This window comes from Hyperoodon ampullatus (genome assembly GCF_949752795.1).
Source record: "Hyperoodon ampullatus genome assembly, chromosome: 2".
NCBI classification, from domain to species: domain Eukaryota; kingdom Metazoa; phylum Chordata; class Mammalia; order Artiodactyla; family Ziphiidae; genus Hyperoodon; species Hyperoodon ampullatus.
Window position 1 is genome coordinate 162,239,222 of NC_136915.1, and position 22,512 is coordinate 162,261,733.

At 33.9% G+C, this 22,512-nt stretch overlaps 2 protein-coding genes across 5 annotated transcripts in view; one reads left to right on the plus strand and one right to left on the minus strand.

The window, feature by feature from the left end:
• The window catches only part of RALGPS2 (Ral GEF with PH domain and SH3 binding motif 2), a gene marked incomplete at both ends in the record, with an annotated part of 110,711 nt that overhangs the window by 39,954 nt on the left and 48,245 nt on the right, over positions 1-22,512 (minus strand). The window lies entirely within an intron of this gene.
• Positions 315-20,687, plus strand: ANGPTL1 (angiopoietin like 1; the record flags this gene model as incomplete). The annotated part of the gene is made up of 5 exons (XM_079697616.1): positions 315-374; positions 5,425-6,271; positions 17,425-17,618; positions 18,903-19,173; positions 20,500-20,687. Exons 1-5 carry the CDS (start codon positions 366-368, stop codon positions 20,685-20,687), a joined length of 1,509 nt encoding a protein of 502 aa, XP_079553742.1. The 5' UTR covers positions 315-365.

Consider the following 22,512-nt stretch of genomic DNA (forward strand, 5'->3'; position numbering starts at 1 on the left):
GTCTCCTGAGAAAGAGAGGGAATCACTATTCAAGGGTACTGTATATACAATCTGGGTCAGCTGCAGCTGGTTACTGAATTTCTCCATGCGGCAGACAGAGCAAAGCCACAATGCTTTCTCTGCTGGATTAAAGACAGCCCGCAGACCAGGAACTTCCACTATACTACTTAAAATTACATAGGTGGCTTGTCAAATTCAATTGATTTGTGCTGTAAGAAGAAAAAGAAGTTCCTTAGTACAGCTTGGATTCAACGGTCCAAAACAAAAATGCAGTTGCCATTAAAGTCACAGACGAACAAACTTCTACACTGATTTTTAAAAGCAAGAGTAAGAGCAGCAAGTCTCTGGGATTGCTTTATCAACAGATGCAAAAGGTATTGTAATATTTCTTTTACTTTTATTTAAAAATTCTATGTATGTTGAAATGTATAATTATTTTACATTTGTAATAGAAATGTCAAAATCTCTTATTAATCAAAGAATTTTGGAATATACTACAATTTGTTTAGTCTGAAAAAGGTTTTGTTTTGCAACTTTATATAAAGCTGGTCATTATATACTTTATGATGATTAATGAATTATTTGAGGTTCAATTTAATGGTATTTAGTGTATATGTTTATAGACTGATGCATACATGCTGGGTTTCGGAAAACAAGTACTTTAGTGACATTAGAAATTTTAACAAGTAACAGATTAAATGTATAAGATTTACAGCACAGTGATTAAAAACAAAGGGATACAGACTAAAGAAAATAGTTGTAAACATGGTTAGTTTCTCTTTACATAGCTACAGTGTATATGCTAAAGATTTACATATACTGTGAAGATATCTTAAAGTATAGCTACAAAACACAGCTAAGAAGATATAAAATTAACTGAAAGGCACTGCAACAATACCTCAATTATAGCATAACCAAATGTAACCTAAATATTAATATTTCGTATTACTAAATATTAAAGATTTAAAACAAGTCTACGGTATTTCTTGCTAAAACTCAAACTTTTAAATAGTTTCATAGGTTTATATGTAACAGTACTTTAACTTGGACAACAGAAATTAAAACTGCTACAACTGGAATTACGTGAAAAAGCAAAGCGATTGATACATTAAAAAAATCCTAAAACCTTACAGATTAGAATTGAGAAGAAATAAAATGTGATAGAAGTATTGTGTAAGTTGTCAGCATTAACAATAGCAAATAAGAACCCAGAAGACAACAATTACTTAAATACAGAATTAAAAGACCAAAAATATAGGTCAACAAACACGATTCTTTCAATATTCTATCTGGGGGCTTTGTTTAATTGTATTACTAGAATTAATAAAAATAAAATTACTAGTTACCAACAATGAGCTTTAACACCAAAGACACTTAAATTTGTTATGATCTGGGGGTCCTCTGTCCTTTTAAAAATCAAAGAAATTCAAGGTAAGAATCTTCAACAAGCAAAAAATGGTAAAGCTACATAGGATTTCTTCAACTTTACTTTCATGTCCTTTCCTTAAAGATTCAAAACTCTCAATACTGGCAGGATCTCTGTTAAACATATTTTACAAGAAATTCCGATAAAATTTCCAAACGATACTGGATCTGAAATACTGTCATCTCTTTCTTTTTTTGTTGTTGTCGCTATGAAAAGTACAGGACCTCAGTTAAAACCTCAGTTCTTACTGAAGCCTTAGGCAAGCATTTAATCTGAAACCCAGATAACTATTTATCCCTTCCTTAAATATCTCCAGGGGATGAAACTGTTCTCAAGTCTCTTCCCAGAACATAATTCACAATCTAGAAGTCTTTATCTAAGGTATCTTTGGTGCTTCATAAATTTAAGTTCATTGCTTCATGCTGTTTTCAGTGCGTGACACAGCCAGTTAAATGCCTCTATGCATTTACCATCTGAAAGGAAGTATATCCTAACTTTCATTTCTTCTCCCTACTAGCTGGCAATGTAGCAACTATGAAGAGAAATAGTACCAATAAACTTAACTCAAAGCATGGAAGACTTTTTTTTTTCCTCCCCTAAAAACAACCAAGCAAAGACATAGATTTAAACTTAAGTATACTGTGACTAATTTACAACATTCTCGTGGGACCTAGGAAAATTTTAACATATACAGAAAGGTTTTATGATGTAACACAGATTTATGGATTTTTCACTTTAAAAACTGAACATATGTGGGAAAATACAAATAAGAGAATGTTTTCATAAAAGGTAAACAGTAAATGTGTTTAAAAAACTCCTTCTTTACTCTTGATGTAGCTAGTCTACTCCTTAAGTAGTGTGGTTCCTTATTGGGCTTTAGGTGACAACGAAGTCATGACTTTTGTAAAGGATAAGGGAATTGTATTTGTTTTTTAAAAAAATAAACTTTTGGTTGTCTCCTTTAAATATTAACTTAGGTCAGAGTCTCTTATGGTAGACAAGAATTCACCTTACGATCTAATTATACAGGAACCCACAAAGAGCCAAGGCAGAACACACCAAAAGGAAGCTATTGCTATTTTAATTTAGATTTGTATTTTCACATTTTTGTTCTTCCATGATAACACGGATACAAAGTCACATTAGCAGACTTGCATTATATGCTCTTAGTTCTATAAAAATCTGTGTCTGATAGGAATACAAGATCTTCAGTCGGAATACTGTTCAGAAAAGTCTACATGTTTTGAGGTTTCATGATACTTTCTGAATTTTCCTTGTTTTGGTAGCTTATTTCATACTAGTTTATTTAGATAAAATAATTATATGATCTAAGAGTTTCCATTCCATTACTGAAGTGACTGAAGTGAGTGCATCTGAACACTGGATACGTTAACTACGTAGGAGAAATGCTATACGTTTACCCAGCAGGCTGATGGCTTCTATTTTACTGTCCACAGTTTTAAAAATAAACCATATCTAAATTCTATGAATCTGCAAGTATAACAAGAAATATTTTATTGGTTTTTGGTACAGGTAACTCTAGTATAGTAACTAGAGTCCTTTTTAAATAAAATAGATGACACTCCGTCTAAATTTTCTACTAATGTCAGAAGGCAAAGTATGAAAGCAAAAAACTAAAAGTACTCATCCAAGTGTACTTCTGGCTATCAGTCAGCAAACAGAAAGCCTTTGACACAAATATGGAATACTACTATGCACCTCCTTCCTATCTTATGTTAGGAAAAGAAAAAGAATTCTGTACATTCCATCCATTCTTTGCTTTATTTTCATTATCACCCTGTTTTGCAAACATTACTCATTTGAAAACACCAAAGTAAGGAGACATGGTTTTAGAAAGCAGTAGTCATCTTTATGACTCTAGTTGAAGAGTCCATATTTCATTGATACAACCTTTAATTTTAGGAGGCTTCATAATCAAGTTAGACAGGTAACTATCAACTAACAGAATACATATGGAGGGAAAGGAGTGACAGCAGAAAAGTCTGGGATATAAAAATGATCCACAAGTACCTGTGCATAATTAAGTTAATGGGTCAATATAAAGAGATATAAACCAGGAAAAGACTGTAAAAGACACAGAACACAAAGTTAAGACTCCTCTGCAGTTACTACATGACGAGGGTAAAAATCACAGGTCTAGAAAGTTATGAGTAGAAGATCTGAATCCCATTTGAGTGTTTTAGCTCCTCCAGGTTTATTTCTTTGCAAAATGGTAGATGTTTACTTCACAGTGCTGTTGTGAATGCAAACAGTTAACATGAGTTAAGCACTACAAAAATATAAGGAATTGTTACAGTGTTGGTAATAGAAAAAAGGATAGAATACGTTGCCATATGATGTAGTTGTTATTGAAAAACGTGAACCCTGGAGTCTTCTACCTGAGTTCAAATTCTGGTTCCATGTCTTAGAAGCTGTGTGACTCTGGGTGAGGTACTTAACATCTGGATGCCAGTTTCTTCATTTGAAGATGAGGATAATAATAATCTACCTCAGAGGGTTGTGGTGAGATGTAAATGATTTAATACATGTAAAAGGCTGAAACAATGCCTGGCACTTAACAAGCACCCAATAAAAATGAACTATTGTTATTGTTGCATTGCTATTTATTAATAGCAGGCATAAACAACTTGGGACCTGGCTCCCCAAAGCAAAAAACAAGTACCTGGGTGGAAAATGGGATAGAAAAGTTCTTAGTATATCCACTGCCATCCTTCAGAAACAGCAGACAGGAATCAACTTTATAAGAGAGAGAAGGTGGGCTATACTATAGCAGCTTGTTAATGAACCTGATGGGGTGACACATCTTACTCATTCTAACTGCTACTACTCTTTAGGGAGGTAACTGAAGAAAAAGAAAGCAGCTTTGGTTTTTGGAACTACTCTTATGGTTTCCTCGAGTGTTTCTATAGAAATTGTACTATAAAAGGCAAGTATGTATCTGCCACAGCAAAAATGGAACATTCCAAGCACACATTTTAGCGTATGTGTCACTGCTATAAACACTGACTGAAGAGCCAGGGAACCTGAATTCTAGACCTGGTTCTAATATTACCTATTTGTGTGGCCGTGGCCTTGGCTTTCAACATACCCATGGGAGCAAAGAGGTCTTGTCTTGAATGAGATGAGATGGTCTTTAAAGTACTTTCCAACTCTAACGATCAGATTCTATGACACATGAGTTTCTTTCCTTGGTAATGGTTATAAAAATTTATTAACATTTTACTAAAATGAAGTTCAGTAGAATTTCTGTTAGAAAAATGAACCTGCTGAATCATATATAAGCTTAGAGCATATATATGATTACAATTTAGGAAACACAATTACCCACAATAATGACTGTGAGCATGCTATCATTCTTAAACTTGTCATCAATCCCAAAAGGACATGTTACAAAAACAAACAAAAAATATGATGCTAAAACTTTCTGGTTTTAGATTGTCTAAAAATATTTTTTTAATTTGATAGATAAAAAAGATACTTATTAGAGAGGGCCAATTTAATTGAAACCGCACAATATAAATAAAAAACACTGGCAACTTTCATACTAGTTAGAGAAGATGTTTTAATTAATGCCTTACCAACATTATGTACCATTTTCCAAGCCTTAAGATAGCGAGTGAACTTTTTAAAGGTCAGAAAAGTGTCTTATTAGGGTCTCAGAAGCCCCAAGAGCATCTAACAATATGCCTCAGCACACAGTGGGCACTCACCAAGATCTGCTCATTGAGCTGGGGAACAAAAAGCATTACAATAAGGTGGTAGTTGGAGAGCTCATCTCTGAAACCTAATTTTTAAACAAATAGGAAGGTGCTTAATACTGAATTTAAGAAATTAATAACTTCAATTCTGGCCCAATTTATTAACACCAATAGATATTCAGTTTTTCTCTTAGATAGTTTTTTATGTTACTGACTTTAAAAGTAGATTAATATCAATTCTTTTCTACTTTTTCCCTTCATCGTTTTTTTTTTTTTTAAGACGTCATACAACCTCATTTCAAAATGAAGGCTTTTATCTGGACCCTAAGTGTGCTATTCTTCCTACTAATGGGCATTGGACATTGCAGAGGAGGACAGTTCAAAATTAAAAAAATAACCCAGAGGAGATACCCTCGTGCCACAGATGGTAAAGAGGAAGCAAAGAAATGTTCATACACATTCCTGGTACCTGAACAAAAAATAACAGGGCCAATATGTGTCAATACCAAAGGGCAAGATGCAGGTACCATTAAAGACATGATCACCAGGATGGACCTTGAAAACCTGAAGGACGTGCTCTCCAAGCAGAAGCGGGAGATAGATGTCCTGCAATTGGTGGTGGATGTAGATGGAAACATTGTCAATGAGGTAAAGCTGCTGAGAAAAGAAAGCCGTAACATGAACTCTCGTGTTACTCAACTCTATATGCAACTATTACATGAGATTATCCGTAAGAGGGATAATTCACTCGAACTTTCCCAGTTGGAAAATAAAATCCTCAATGTCACCACAGAAATGTTGAAGATGGCAACAAGGTACAGGGAACTAGAGCTGAAATATGCTTCCTTGACTGATCTTGTCAATAACCAGTCTATGATGATCACTTTGTTGGAAGAACAGTGCTTGAGGATATTTTCCCGACAAGACCCCCATGTGTCTCCTCCTCTCGTCCAGGTAGTGCCACAGCACATTCCTAACAGTTATCAGTATACTCCTGGTCTGCTAGGAGGCAATGAGATACAGAGGGATCCAGGTTATCCCAGAGATTTAATGCCACCACCTGATCTGGCAACTTCTCCCACCAAAAGCCCTTTCAAGATACCACCAGTTACTTTCATCAATGAAGGTGAGTTACCTCTTACCATTAAAAATGGAAGTACAAGGTTAATATGTTTTATGGTTTATGAGACAATGCTCGTAATACATGCCTATTCTTCATTTTGGTGATGTAATTATACATGAACATTAAATTTTGTTTTTGTTTTCTATCAACCAAGAATTGATCTTAAATACATCTCTCAGCTCTAAGAGTTCATAGAAACAGTATATTTCGTGGAAAAAGTAGTCTTTCATCCAAATTCTTACAATCTAAATTACTAGCACTGAGACAGGAATGAGTCCACAGTCCACTCCTAACCTCTATGACCATCCTCTCGGACTCCAACTAGATCCTCACGACTGCTAAACAATCCTTTCATTTACCTCTTGATGCTCTTCCCATCACCATTTTCCTCAAAAGGAACATGTAATAATTTGCTTTCACTCTCCTAAAGCCTAGAATTAACCCCCTCTTATCTCCACTCTTAGCACATGCACCACCTACTGCTGTGCTGAGATTAAGTCTACTCAGGCCTAGGTTCCTTGTGCTTTCCTATCTTGAAAACATTTGCACAAAACCCATGCCTTCTTGCCCTCAGTCTCAAGAGGAAAAGATATCCCTCCTATTTTCCAAAGCTAAAATCCTACCGTTGTACCCTGTAACCATGTAAGTATAAGTAAGTTTTCAATACATAAAAAACCTGAGAATTGATCCTAATATCTCTACCTCTGTTTCTAATTTCATTCCTTCTTCCCTTCATTATCAGTCACTGATCAAGGTGCCCAGAATAAAAAGATGAATAATTCATCTTTGTTGCAGTCTAGTAATAAGCTCACTGCTAACTTTCTGAAAACATTTATTTTACACCTACATCCAATTTCTCATAAGCCATTCTCCTGAATTCTTTACAAGTTGATTTGTTTTCTTGGAGTAAAGGGAAAAAACCCAAATGCCCAAAAGTAAAAAAAAAAAAAAAATTAATTACAGTTCATTCACTTACTTTCTGAAAAGGCAGGACAAAAAACTGCACACAGACTATGAAATAATTTTAAACAACAACAAAAACACAGAACAAAGACAAAGACTGGAAGTATGTACATCACAAAGTGGACGTGTCTTTCTGCAGCAGTGGACACCACTGACCATTCACATCTCTGCTTTCTTGGGCCTCCACATCATAATACTCTAACTCTTCCTACTTCTCTAGGTCCTTCAACTGGCATCTTTTTCCTTCTCCTATGGCTTAAAAAGGCTTTCTTGAAGATACTCTGTTTTAGAGGTCTATACTCCTTCAAGGCTACAAGTATCACCACTGCTCAGATGACTCCTGCATGGAGCTCTCCCTCTTGATTGTAACCAAAGCTAGATGTTTGCATCTGGATATTCGACCATTACCTCACATGCTGCTGCTTCCTCTACTGAAATGCCTTCTTTCAGCTTATCTGTCAACCTGGCAGATTTCAAGGCTTAGCTAAAATAGTGTCTTAAATGTTATACCTACTCAGATTCAAACAAACGTATCTAGATGGCTCCTTCCCCAAATTGCTGACTATGCCTTGACTATGTTTTTTACATCATATTACACTGGAGCTATTTGTTTGCATGTCTGTCTCCCTTCTAGGCTGAATGCTTCTGGAAGAAAGTGAACTGTCTTTTCATTTTTCTCTCTCAAACATCTAGCCAGGATTAGGTTTGGCATGCTGTACTCAGCACACTGTAAGCACTACAATAAATACTTGAAGAACGAATAAATAAATTAGTAACTGAACCCTAAAACAATCTTTTCCCCAAACTGGCATTCTCCTTTTAGAAATAAGTAAATTATTATTATAAAAGCAATAATTACTGAAGAAAATCTAGAAAACACTAACAAACTTTGTAAAAAGGTTTGCTGAATATCCAAATACTCAGAAATAAACTACAGTTAACACTCTGGTAATAACCTTCAGGTCTTTCTCACCCCCCGCCCCCATAGACATGGTAACCAATATTCTTGCAACTTTAAAAATTAACTTTGTTCTTCTTTTTTTTCCTCTATGATTATACTCTCAGGATATAAATTTCTGTAAGTAAAATTGATAGGTAAATGGATTTTGACTTCTCTAGTTTGGTGTATGTTACTACCCATTTTGGAATTCCCTTGGCTCATCTTTGACACTTCCCTCCTGTCCCACACATGTAGTCAACTAAGTTCTATCCATGTTGCTTTTCAGTCTTTCACGCATGTGTCCCTTATTTCTATTCAGAGCCAGAACTCTAACTTAGATCCAAATTATCTATGGAAGCAGCTAGAGGATAGAGACATCCTGGATTTCTAGATGGGTGACCTTGGTGGGGCTGGGGGCGGGTGGAAAGGGTTCCTCTGTGCCTTAGAATGTCTCTACTCTCTGTAACACAGACACAACATTTCTTGTATTCACTGTTGAATTATCAGTTACCTTCACATGTACACACAGTACTTATACACACATCTAAATAAAATGCCTTCTATCTACAATACAAGCTCCTTCCTGGTAGACGGATACTGTGTCATTTGCAGATGCTAAATAAATGCTGGTTGACTTGATAACTACATTTTTATAGAGATTTGTAAAGTTGTCATTCCAAAGACCTTCATGAAAGTACTTTAACACATTCTATTGTACTGGAGTCATTCATTTTATAGTGTTCTAACTAACAGTAACAACTGGCTAGTGTTCCATTAAATTAGGCAAATGATGATCATTATTAAGATTTCCAAAGGAATAACGTGTATGAAATGATCACCTGGGTATAGAAAGAAAAAAATATATTTTTTTATATTCTTTTAAAATATGTCTTGTGTAAGCTTTTACTGTATACAATTTACCAGTAGTTTTTACATACAATTTATAATACATACAATTTACATACAATTTATAAATAAACATATCTGAAGTGTGTGAAATTTTTTTTAACTGATGGGATGTACAATTATGTAAGTATGAAGGTGACTGCCATGGAGTATTTTCTGTGGGTACTGATCTTAACTGGAGGTATCACCAGTTCTGGAAGAAATGATTATTCACATATTCATACACTGACACACGAAAAATGCCTAAGCAAAATGAGATACATCAGTTCTAGGTTTTATTACACATTGAGCTGTAGTGCAAAAAAATCTAGTATTACAGACTTAAATCTCATGCTGAGGATTTAGCATATCAAAGGTCCCATTAAACAGACTTTTGCTTTAATGAAACAATGGTGTATATATCCCAAATAAACCAATCCTTAATGTAAAAATTAAGCACGTGCATAACTTTTTCTGTTATTCATTATTTATTTGTTGTTATAAGTAAACATTAACTTTTTATTTTTTTCTATAAATGCTGGTCTCTGAAATTCAAGGACATAATTAGCTACAAGGGAAACTGCACAAAATTAAGGAAACTTGTTTCCTTTGTTATTGACCCTGGGTAAGTCACTTTGCCTGTGTTTTCTAGTTTGTACAATTAGAGAGTGCTGGTTGGACTGGAAGATTCTAACACCTCTTTCTAGTTCTAATATTCTGTGATTCTTATCAAATATAAACTACTACAAGCAACAATAAATAGACTTGCTATTTTTTCTTTACATATAATGTACTAAAATCTTTGTTCATATTATTCTTATGTCAGACTGGAAAATATGTCTAAGCTGTTTGGGTACTTGCACAAAAAAGGGCAAAGATGGATGTCTATTGCTGTACTTACATATGCTTCTGGCACCAAGAAGTTCATATTACTGCACTCTACATGTAGGTACATGATCATTCTAAACTCTTTAAATGCATAATGTATATGTATTATTTAAAAAGTGTCCTAGCCAGTCACAAAAAAGTCAAATACTGTACAATTCCACTTATACGAGGTACCTAGAGTAGTTAAATTTGTAGAGATAGAAAGTAGAAATGGTGGCTGCCAGGGGCTGGGGTGAGGGGAGGATGTGGAGTTGTTATGTGATGGGTACAGAGTTTTAGTTTTGCAAGATGACAAGAGTTATAGAGATTAACTGTACAATAATGAGAATATACTAATGCCACTGAACTGTATACTTAAAAATGGTTAGGCTGGTAAATTTTATGTGATACATATCTTACCAGCATTTTTTTAAACATCTTTATTGGAGTATAATTGCTTTACAATGGTGTGTTAGTTTCTGCTGTATAACAAAGTGAATCAGCTGTACATATACATATGTTCCCATATCTCTTCCCTCTTGCGTCTCCCTCCCTCCCAACCTCCCTATCCCACCCCTCCAGGCGGTCACAAAGCTCTGGAGCTGATCTCCCTGTGCTATGCAGCTGCTTCCCACTAGCTATCTATTTTACGTTTGGTAGTGTATATATGTCCATGCCACTCTCTCACTTCGTCCCAGCTTACCCTTCGCCCCTCCCCGTGTCCTCAAGTTCATTCCCTAGTATGTCTGCATCTTTATTCCCGTCCTGCCCCTAGGTTCTTCAGAACCGTTTTTTTTTTTTAAGATTCCATATATATGTGTTAGCATATGGTATTTGTTTTTCTCTTTCTGACTTACTTCACTCTGTATGACAGACTCTAGGTCCATCTACTTCACTACAAATAACTCAAGTTCGTTTCTTTTTATTTATCAGCATTTTTTTAAAAGGTGTTTTAATGACAATTTTATATTTTCGTTCAAAATGGTTACAAGAAAAATGCACCTCAAGAGAACAAACTTACTATGAACTTATGGCAAATAACAGAATACTTTTGTTGGTTTACAATAAATAATCTCCAGAAACATTACTTTCCCTCTACCTAAAAAACAAAATGTTTGAGAATGTAACTATACACTTGGCAAACTGCCATCAAAACAATTCTTAACTGTTAATGTTATTAATTGGCTAAATTTTGGGTTCGTCTTTCATAAAAGAAAACAGTTTCCTTTTACAAATGGTGTATTTATAAAAATAAGTTCATTCCTTGTAGGTGAATGAAGTTGAGAAAGTTCCTTCATAGTATGTTAGAGAATAGATCTGAATACCAGGAAACTTGGATTCTGGCCAGGCTTTTCCGCGGCCCAGTTGCTTCTTTTGTAAAAGAGTTTGTTGTGATGACTAAATGAGGTGATGCATGTAAAAATGCTTTGTGTACAGTCTGAATATCATTATTACATTTTTTGAGTGCACTTTCCAATACATGCCTTGCCACGTATGGGAATATAAAAGGTAAACTTAAAAAGTTAAATTTGAAAAACAGTCATTAGAAACTAAAAAAAAAATGCTTTTTAGTGGGTAATAAGCTAATTTTCAATTATTTATAATGTTTCCTATTAGTAAATTTTAAAAATACAATTGGTTTCAGTGGCATATTTATATTAGCACTTAAACTAAGAGAAACTAAAGTAGACTGGTTAAGCAAAGGGGCTGAAATAAGATTCCATTAACCAGTTATAAAAAATAATTGGTATATTCTTAAGTAACTTCAATATAAAAGCTCAGGTTGCTAACTGCATTTTAAACTCATACATTAATAAAGTAATTCATATTATTACAAGAAAGAATCTATTATCACTTTAGAAAGTATTTGCCTCAAATTTCCCAGTCCAGAAATGCTGTTGAATATACTTACCTTATGCTTAACTCACAACCCAATTAAAAAGTTTACCTCTTAAAAGATTTTACTTGCTGACCAATTATTTGAAAGCTCTAAATTGGTTTTGTCTTTTGTCCTATTTCTCCTATCACAAAGAGCACAGGATTGGGACAAAGTAAGAAAATTAATGAGGAATTCAACAACAAAAAGAAAACGATTTTCCTTTTAACTTTAGTAATTAAGCAGTTTCTTTATAGAAAGAGAATAGGTAGGTTAAATAAAGATGGTTCCCAGTAAAGGTGCTATTCAAAGTATGAAACCTCCTGTCTTTTTTAACCCACTGTTCTGTTCAAAATACGGGTTCTTAATGAAAAAATACATGTTGGAAAATATGTGGCATGACTGGTCAATGTTTTTCTTTCTATGATGAATCAGACCTGTTAACTGGAGTTTGTTAGTCTTATACAAATTTTAATCATCACAGAAACTGAGGAAGAAAGAGACTGGTACTTCAAATTCAATGTACAGAATTCCATTTTCCCGCTTTGAGAAGAATGCAATTGTGTCATAGAAGATGATTATTTCAGGATTACTCAATGCAAGTCACAGATGTAGAAAACAAACTTATGGTTGCCAGGGGGAAAAGGGGGGTGGGTAGGGATAAACTGGGAGATTGGGACTGACATATACACACTACTATAAATAAAATATTATAGATAACTAGTAAGAACCTACTGTATGGCACAGGGAACTCTACTCAGTACTCTGTAATGACCTACATGGGAAAAGAATCTAAAAAAGAGGGGATATCTGTATAACTGATTCACTTTGCTGTACACTTGAAACTGACACAACATTGTAAATCAACTATACTCCAATAAAAATTTTAAAAAAATTACTCAATGCAAACAAAAGGTTAATAAAATTCCTATTTTGAAAGAAAGGCACTTCCAGTCTATACCCTTTGAACCATTAATAACAAATTCCTGAATCATATATAAATATCATAGATAAATAAATCAATTAATTTATTTCTGATAATATAAACCAGCAAGTTAAAACTGGCTTCTCAAAAATAAAGCTGCTACTTTTTTACTAGTCATTTTAAGAATTCCTGTTAAGCATTTTGTATGATACAGAGAAAGCAGTAAAATATTTAATGTAAGAATGATCTATAACCTAATTCTACAGCAGAAAATGAATAAGATATGCAAGTAATAATGAGAAAATATTTCTGCCAAGACCAACAGTATACACTGGGCTAAGCAGGTTAATGGTTTACTTATAAAAATAGACAAATACTAAATTTTGATATTTACTATCTTTACTGACGAGAAAAAAAATAGCTATAAGCACTGCTAATTTTATCCATATGTCTTGGAAAAGAATTTCAACCACATTTTCCTAAGCCTTTATATCAACCAAGTCTAACAGGCATCCAAACTGTAAACATGAAGCCCACTACGAAAAAGTGGGTTGAAAATTAAAGTTGAAGATAATTTTAAATTTGCATAAATTGAAGTCTTATCAAATCAAAGCTGGATCTAGAAAACCCAGAACTCCCCAGTTTGCTTAAACATCCGAGGGCTTATTAAATAGCAGGAAAGGAACAAATGGCATTTTACAAATATTCTGTCAAGATTCAAAACCTTGATGTTTCTAAATATTTTAACAGCAATTCAAATAATCTAATGAAAGTCCAACTTGTGAATATATAGTTAAACATAAAATGTAAACTGTCAAAACTATACTCAAATGACTGCAGAGCAAACATTTACAAAGATGACATTCATAGAATAAGCAAATTTCTGAAATAAGAGAAATATCTGTATGTATTGCAACAAAACCACTTCATGTGTGCATTAACTACAATACTAATAGGTTTTAAAATAAGAGCAATGCTCCTCAGATATCCTTGACTATTGTCAAAGTGACAATTTAGAAAAAAAATCTGGTTAACGTGGTAAACAACTACGATGACTGCATTCTTAGACTGAAGAAATCAGTTTCAACCCTACAGCCGACCTCAAGAGCTCTAAGTACCACCCTCCAACCACTGACATTTCAGACATGCAAAATTTGTAACTCCGCTGGAACATCAAGCTCTCTTCTGTCTCCACACCTCAACACATTTCACCCATGTGTGGCCTTGATCAGACCCTCTACCCCTAATGGCCAAACTCCTACTCAATCTTCACAACTCAACTCAGACGGAGCCGACTCCAGCTCTTCCCCACAAATCTAGGTTAGCTAATTCTTAGCTAGTGTTCCCATATGCCCTGCTGACTCAATCAGAGTACTCAGCAAGCTGTAGTGGAGTTCTCTCTCCCCACTTCCCACTGGACTCTATGGTTGTTTCCTTATCCCTGGAGCCTAAAGATTTCTAGCCTATCATAGATGCAGAAAAGACATTTCTGGGAAAAATAATGCAGAACTGAGGAAACCACTGTGGCTGCCAGGAATCATTTAGTTCAACAAATATTTGAGCACCTAAGTGGGTTAACCTGTGGATACACAACCAAAAATTACAGTTCTTGCTCGTGAGTAAACAAATAAACACGTTACCATGCATTACACAAAATAATTTAAGATTGGACCTGGAAATCATACTTCATTTAAACTTCTCTACCCTTCTCTGACTTGACTACGATGCGTGTTTCTGTAATGTGAAGTAGCTCATAGGTGACTGATAAAAAAGGAGAATAATATCAGTAAAACAAAGTAGTCATATTGATTCATATGGAATTTTCCCCAAGCATATTAATGTTCTGTGCCGCAAGTAACTGCAGCTGAACACAAAGTATGCTAACAGCTAACATCAGCTGCTATTTTTAGTGCACAGTTTTGCAGAACACGAGATTTTTCAGGAATACGTTATTTTTCTGCAATAGAAATGACTGTATATTCATCTTTGAATAGTCGCATTAAATTTATGAATTAAATAAACATTTATTACACAAGCTACTTAAATTGCGCAGTAAGTGTCAAGGTCAGCAACGAAGAAGAAAAGGGAACTAAGTTACTGAAGATGACTACTTTGTAAAGCACTGTGTTAAAGCCTCTGAATACTCTGTAATTTAAATTCAATAACTGAGAAGGTAGGTAGCATAAAAATAATTCACACTGAATTTAAATGGAATGTGATCTAATTTATGGCCAGTCTGAAAAGGGCAAACATTATTTTTACAATAGTCCTCCCTAGCTTAAGAAACATTTATGAGCTTTCACAAACTAAACAATATCCTCATGACTATGAAAGCATAAATTCTTAACAAAATTTTAGCAAATCAAAACCATCTATACATAAAAACGATAACATGACCAAGTTGAGGTTATCCCAGGAATAAAAGGTTGGTTTGACATTAAAAATACAATCCACAGAATTTATCATATTAACAAAAGGAAAAAGAAAAACCATATCATCATGTCAGTAGATAAATAAAAAGCCTTTGACAAAATCCTAAATCCATTCATGGTAAGAATTCTCAACAAACTAGGAAATAGAAGGAACAAGAATTTTTAAAGTAGTTATTACGGCTTAAAGGAAACTATGTTCATAATAAATGCAAGACTGGAATCTCAGAAGAGAAAGAAAAACGATAAAAAAATAATCAAATTGAAACTCTATAACTAAGACATTTAATACCTAAAATAAATATAACCCAAGAAAGATAGCATTACATATTTCCAGTTTCTGCAAATTTTTAATAGTAATCTGTAGTGCTTACAAGTCACTGTATTATAATTTTTAAAAACCTGAAACATAATAAAAACATGGACTAGAGAATTGATCACCTCTGATTTTTGTGTGTGGTTTTCAATTTCCTTGTTATTTAAAATGTGAAGGCAACTTAGCTGATTCATTTGCTTAACAAAAATGTATTGACCGTCTACTTAATAGTTAAAACAGTGATGACATGAAGTCAGAAGAAAAACAAAAACAGTCTCCATCTTCAAGGAGTAATCTAGAGGGAAGAGTTTATAGTCTCTAAGAATCCCTTCTAATGATGTAACTGTGGAACTGTTTATTTAATGAGATTAATTCTACTCCAATAAGGCCCCATAAGGGACCCTGTATATACTTGGCACAGTATAGATAACACATTCCTCAAAATTTCAACAATTCTATTATCATTACAGTACAGACTTTCTTGGACGAATTTTACTTGACTAAGCTCTCTTACTTTCACACATTTTCTAAAAATTATATATGTCAGAATTTAAAAATTTTTAGTAAAATATAAAATTTGACAACTGAAATTTCTATACTTTTTTGGTTGTTCTAATAGATCTTTAGGGTAATTTTTATTTCTGAACCACTTCATATCTTGACATACTTACGAAAAAAAATCAAAGCATCAAAACACTGGAGAAGGGTGAAACGAAATAATGTTCAGTAAAACTAGAAGCTATCTTTCTTTAGATAAAAAATATGGAAATCACAAGTTCAAGAGACTCTACAAATGATTTTACAAAATGTTTTGTCATTTTAAAATTTATGAAGAACTTATCAGTGGATTAAAAAATAGGGAGTGAATTCATAAAACTGTGAGATAACATGGGGACAACTGTAGCACAGCAGTTCAGAGCATAGATGCTGGGATTAGAAAAAAGTGGGTTTAAGCCTATGGTTTAAAGACTAGCTAGTTAACTGTTTCATCTATAGAACATCTGTAAACTATCAGAAAGTCATTGTGTAGATTAAATAAGAAAATTACTATCAGTCATATAAATTGATACAACACTTTAGAAAGGCATTTTGCCAACATTCCTGAAGTGTATTCTTATGGTTGTATGAGGGAAAAAGTTAAAAGATTCCAAAAGTTTGGGAAACTGGTTTACTTCAGGGCTTCTCGGTCTTTAATATGTGAATGTATATTGTGTTTCCGAAAGGGTAACATAATATTTAGCAGTCTAAAACTTATTTGACTGTGGTATGCCATTTTCACTGAGCATCTCAAGGGACTAGTGTGTTCCATTGAAATCAAATTTTGGAAACTAAAAATTGGGCACTATGAAGAACTGTAAAGCTGTTCATACCATTTTGATCCAGTAGATCAATCCTGCAACATTTTTATAAGTATGAAAAAACGAAGCCAATAAGAAGACACTTTGTACAGTGTTATTTATAATAGCAAAAATCAGATCCAATGTAGATCCAATGTAGATCCAATCAGATCCTCAGTATCCAATGGCAGTGGAATAAACATGATATATCATCAAAGATTGCATATTACAGCTACTGTAAGTGCTAGAATGGAGACTGTAGTCCAATGGAAATGTTTGTTAAAATAAAAAGACAGAATCCAATTTTCTATTATAACAATACAAATTATAACAAATTATAACAATACAAAAATGTATGTATTTGGACAAAGACTTGCAAGAACAGTGGAAGATAAAACAAGTTAATGTTCCAGATAGTGGGACTGAGGTAATTCTTTTATTTAGTTTTTTTTTTAATATAAATTTAGTTTTTTTAACTTGTAGAGTATTGTGTACACAATACATAAAAAGTGGTATCTGTAAACAAAGATACAACGGTAAGACTCTTGACTAAAAACTACTTTAATATGGCTCTTTTCCTATTAAGTTTCCTGGCAATCAAAGATATTCTGATTACAGGACCATTCAAAGACTGTCAGCATGCAAAAGAAGCTGGACATTCAGTCAGTGGGATTTATATGATCAAACCTGAAAACAGCAATGGACCAATGCAGTTATGGTGTGAGAACAGTTTGGATCCTGGGGGTTGGACTGTTATTCAGAAAAGAACAGATGGCTCTGTCAACTTCTTCAGAAATTGGGAAAATTATAAGGTAAATCAGTGTTTCAGACGTGGGGGAGAGGCAGAACAAAGCAGCTCTTGCAATAATAGTCATTATATGCAATAAATAAGATACACAGTTAAAAAAAACTATCCATATGTTTTTCATTATCTGCATTTGTCAAAAAGACAATTCTCATCTCTGGTTTTAAAGTCAAAATTAAAACGCAGAAAGGAAACTGAAGATGTACTAAAATGTTTCCTTTCAGTCTGAATGACTTACACATGTATTTAATTCTTTGCAAAGACTGATCCTAATTTCATTTTCTAAGAAGACAACTGCTTTTTTAATCATGACCACATTTGTGCCCATTATCAAGTATATTTAATCAGAGATAAACAGTCCTAGAAAAACAGTCATGTTCTGGAGGTCTTATACTTTATATTTACTTACTTATTTATTTAAAAGATTTTTTTGATGTGGACCATTTTTAAAGTCTTTATTGAATTTGTTACAATATTGCTTCTGTTTTATGTTTTGGGTTTTTGGCGGCAAGGCATGTGGGATCTAAGCTCCCCCACCAGGGACTGAACCCGCACTCCCTGCATTGGAAGGGGAAATCTTAACCACTGGACCGCCAGGGAAGTCCGGGAAGTCCTCTACTTTAACAAGGGGAAAAAATCCTGCAACACAACCCCCTGAAAATACATTTAGCATTAAGATCAGGTTTACCAAACTTATATTCTGCTGCATACCTGCAATGGCAAATGCTTACTGAAATAGGATAGTTAATTGATTTATTTTTTTTTTCAAATATTAACCTACAATCTTTCAAAGGAGCTTTGTTTTATCTTCTTACATTTACTTATTTCTAATACAGTCAAAGAAGATAATTTGTTCTAAAACAGATACTATCATTTTTATTGAATATCATAAAAATGTTAGATGTCCTATTTGACTATGGTGGGGACAATATCTATACACAAAAAATTTTTTATGAGTATGAGAGAAATCAGGAACCCTTTTTAAGGGCCTGGGTAGTTTACTAGTTAATGTTTTTAGTCGCTCTGAATAATTTTAGTCCCTTCTGCCTTTGTCTTATTTGTAAAGTTTGGAGGTAGTTGTGCAAATAAATGTTGACAAATTAAGAGAAAGCAAAACAAAACAAAGTGATTATATGGGACTTCAGTAGAACAGGTGATCTACAAAAATGGAAGGTCACATTACCACTTAAATTGTCAATATTTTTATGCTATCAAATGTTTAAAACTTATCTATAAGAAGTTTACTATCTCTATACTTATTCATGTAAGCATGCTCTCTGTTTATTAACAGAAAGGATTTGGAAACATAGATGGAGAATATTGGCTTGGACTGCAAAATATCTATCTGCTTAGCAATCAAGATAATTATAAGTTGTTGATTGAATTAGAAGACTGGAGTGATAAAAAAGTCTATGCAGAATATAGCAGCTTTCGCCTGGAACCTGAAAGTGAATTCTATAGACTGCGCCTGGGAACTTACCAGGGGAATGCTGGGGATTCTATGATGTGGCATAACGGTAAACAGTTCACCACACTGGACAGAGATAAAGATATGTATGCAGGTGAGTAAGAAAAAACTGATGTGTATTCTCTGTAGAATCACCACTTTCTACGCATTAAATAGAACCCTGTTATTAAAGTACTGCCATTAAAGTCTTTTCAGAAAGGTCATTTTAGACTCAGTCAAAGAGAATACAACCTGCTGAAAGGAACAGCTTTTAGGAGCTCTTCTCTAAGGCAATCCCAAAGTGTGAACTCTGTGAACAAGGTTCTGTTGTTCTAACTTGAAGGGGTGGGGATGGGAAACAAAACATACTCATCTGGAAATAAAACTTCCAACTGCCTAAAATTGCTAACAAATCCCACTGGACCCCTACCATATGCTAGACACTGTTGTAGGTGCTGAGGAATACAGCAGTGAACAAAGTTCCTGCCCTTTTGGAACTTACTTTCTAGAAGGAGACAAGATGATTTGTTAGGTGGTGACAAGTACTTTAGGAAAAGTAAAACCGAATAAGGGAACAGGGGGTGGGTGCCATTTTATGTGGGTTGGCCAAGAAAGGTAACATTTGAATGTTACCCAAAGGGAGTGAAGGAAACAAGCCATTTGGGTACCTGGGGTAAAGGTACTTCTTGCTAAAGGGGACTAGCAAGACGACTGCAGCATGTGGTATAGGAATAGCAAAAAAGCTTTATTCAGAGGGGAAACAGTCTCTTTAGAAAGACTCATTTAGGCCATCCACATAATTTTTAATTTAATTTTCACATATTTTTGCCTTTTTAACCTAGGTTTCTCGCTCTGATAAAGACATACTCCTGACAGTTGATTTATTTTTACGTTCAGCTGCGTCTTGCCAAGCAGCGCATAGGTCTCTATTTCACACCGGCAAAAGAGTAAAAAAGAAGACAAATATGATCATAATACATGGCTTATTTATAGAAATTCATTTGATTGCTAATAGTATTATTTCATATTATTTTTTTGCTATTTTGAAAATCAATTTTCCCCAAACTTTACTCTGTTTAGCAACTCCATATCCTTCCCTCCCAATCTCTCCAATCTCTCTCTCTTGCACACAAAAACTACTTGCATTTTATTTATCCTGTTAGCCAGAAAATTAAATCACTTAACAACAACAACAACAACAAAAAAGCATGTACTAAGCAAAGGGCAAAATAAAAATGGCAATTCAAGTGATCCTTCAAGTAGGTGATACTTAAGCAACAGTAACAGAATAAATGAAGAAACAACACTATGAAGATAAAGGTAACTGAAATCAGTAAGAAAAACTCCCATTGTTCTAAAAGTAGAATAAGTATTTGATGGTTTACAGAGTACCACACTTAGAAGAAACTTTTACTCTGATGTCTATATTTTTTCCTCAAAGGAAACTGCGCCCACTTTCATAAAGGAGGATGGTGGTACAATGCCTGTGCACACTCTAACCTAAATGGAGTATGGTACAGAGGAGGACATTACAGAAGCAAGTACCAAGACGGAATATTCTGGGCTGAATACCGAGGTGGCTCATACTCCTTGAGAGCAGCTCAGATGATGATCAAGCCTATTGACTGAAGGGAGACAGTCTCCAATTTAAATGACATAGAACTCTATTTTTCAGTTCCTAAAAATGTAAATGTTACATGTATATTATTTTGCACAATTCATTTCTACAGATATAGTTTTTTAAATGAATTTTACTACAACTATAAAAGGGGATTTATGAATGTAGTTTCACCTTCCCTTAATACACTGCAGATAATCTGTATCTATAATCCAAGTTATTTTTAAAATATTATTGACTAAATACAGGCAAAGTTTGTTCTCTAAAATGTAAATATTTGCCACAGTGTAAAACAAATTTTAGTTTTATTTTAAATCAAAATTCAATCATGTTCAAGATCCTTATCAATTTATTTAAAAACTTTATGAAAATGCTATAACTTCCAATGGAAAAAATAATTTTAAGATTTCAGCAAAATAATACATTTTATTTATAAAAATATAGACAGGAAATTAGAAGAAAACTCTAGTTTTGCCAACATTCTGCATTGAATAAAAGTTACTTCAAATTGAATTTGTGCCTTTCACATGAAATGATTAAATATGAATTCCTGACAATATGTTTTGTCAATTTCCCAAAAGAATTAAGAAACCCACAGTATTAAAATATGTATCTTTAAAAATAAAAAAATAACGTATGCCGTATTTAAATGGTCAATTTATAAAAACAGAAATATACAAATGAATTTTTCAATATTATCTTCATATGATTTGCTGAACATCAAAATCTCCTGACATCTATTTTATGTTGTTGTATCAGTAAAGTGTTGATATTACAAAAGTGCAGAATATTTAGTGAGCCAATGGTTTAAAGAACTGAATTATAACTCTAAGTTTATTTATTAATATTTTTCCCTCCCTAATTTACTGATCTTTACTATTTAGAAAAAACGTGTCTGCTAGTCAAGTCAGAAAGCTTGGACATCTTTACAAGCATTACTGCATACTTATGGGTGAGACTAAAACAACTTCAAGAAACTGTTAGCTATTTTTCCAATACTGAGATTCAACAGCTTCAGAATGGAATCCACAGGGGTTTGCCTAGTCCAAACTGTCAATTCCAGTGCGTGTATGTGTCTTTAACTCATCTTTGCAACTAACAACTTTATTACCAATCTTCCAGAACAATTTTCTTCTAGAAATTATGTTCTGCTTAGAGCTGACCTTCCCTTAATTCATTTGTGAACTAAAAATTTTAGAGAAATCTCTTGAGACTTTTGCTCAACCAATCAAAACTGAAGATAATTATCTGAACAACTCAAGTCCATCAACATGACCAATGTTTTTGCTCTGCCACATCTCAAAATAAAACTTCTGGTGAAAGAAGGTAAGAGAACATCAAACCCTGATGTTATTCTTTGCTTTACCTATGGTCATTTCGGAATGGCTTTAAAGTCCCTCTCCACCACCCCCAGAACCAGAAAAATCTGCTGTAAGATTTCTGGGAGAAATTAGGTATCTAATTGTTTCATCAAATCTTAACTGAATAAAATTTTACTAGGGCATTCCATTTATTTGCAGAACTACAGCATTTCACTTAAACATCCAAAACGCTATTAAAGACAAGTCTTAGAGAATTTTCACAGAAGAGAATATTATTAAAGCTAGAATCATGTGAAAGTCAACAAACTAGAAAACTGTGCTGAATGCTAACTGCCTTGGCCACAGGGTCCATTGTGCTCTCCTTTATAGAGGTGATATAGCTCTGCTCTGAAGTTCCTGGAAAGCTTAAGAATGACTTAGGCAAGTGAGTTCCTTGAGATCAAGGAATAAGAAGCAGTATTGGGCTTCCCTGGTGGCGCAGTGGTTGAGAGTCCGCCTGCCGATGCAGGGGACA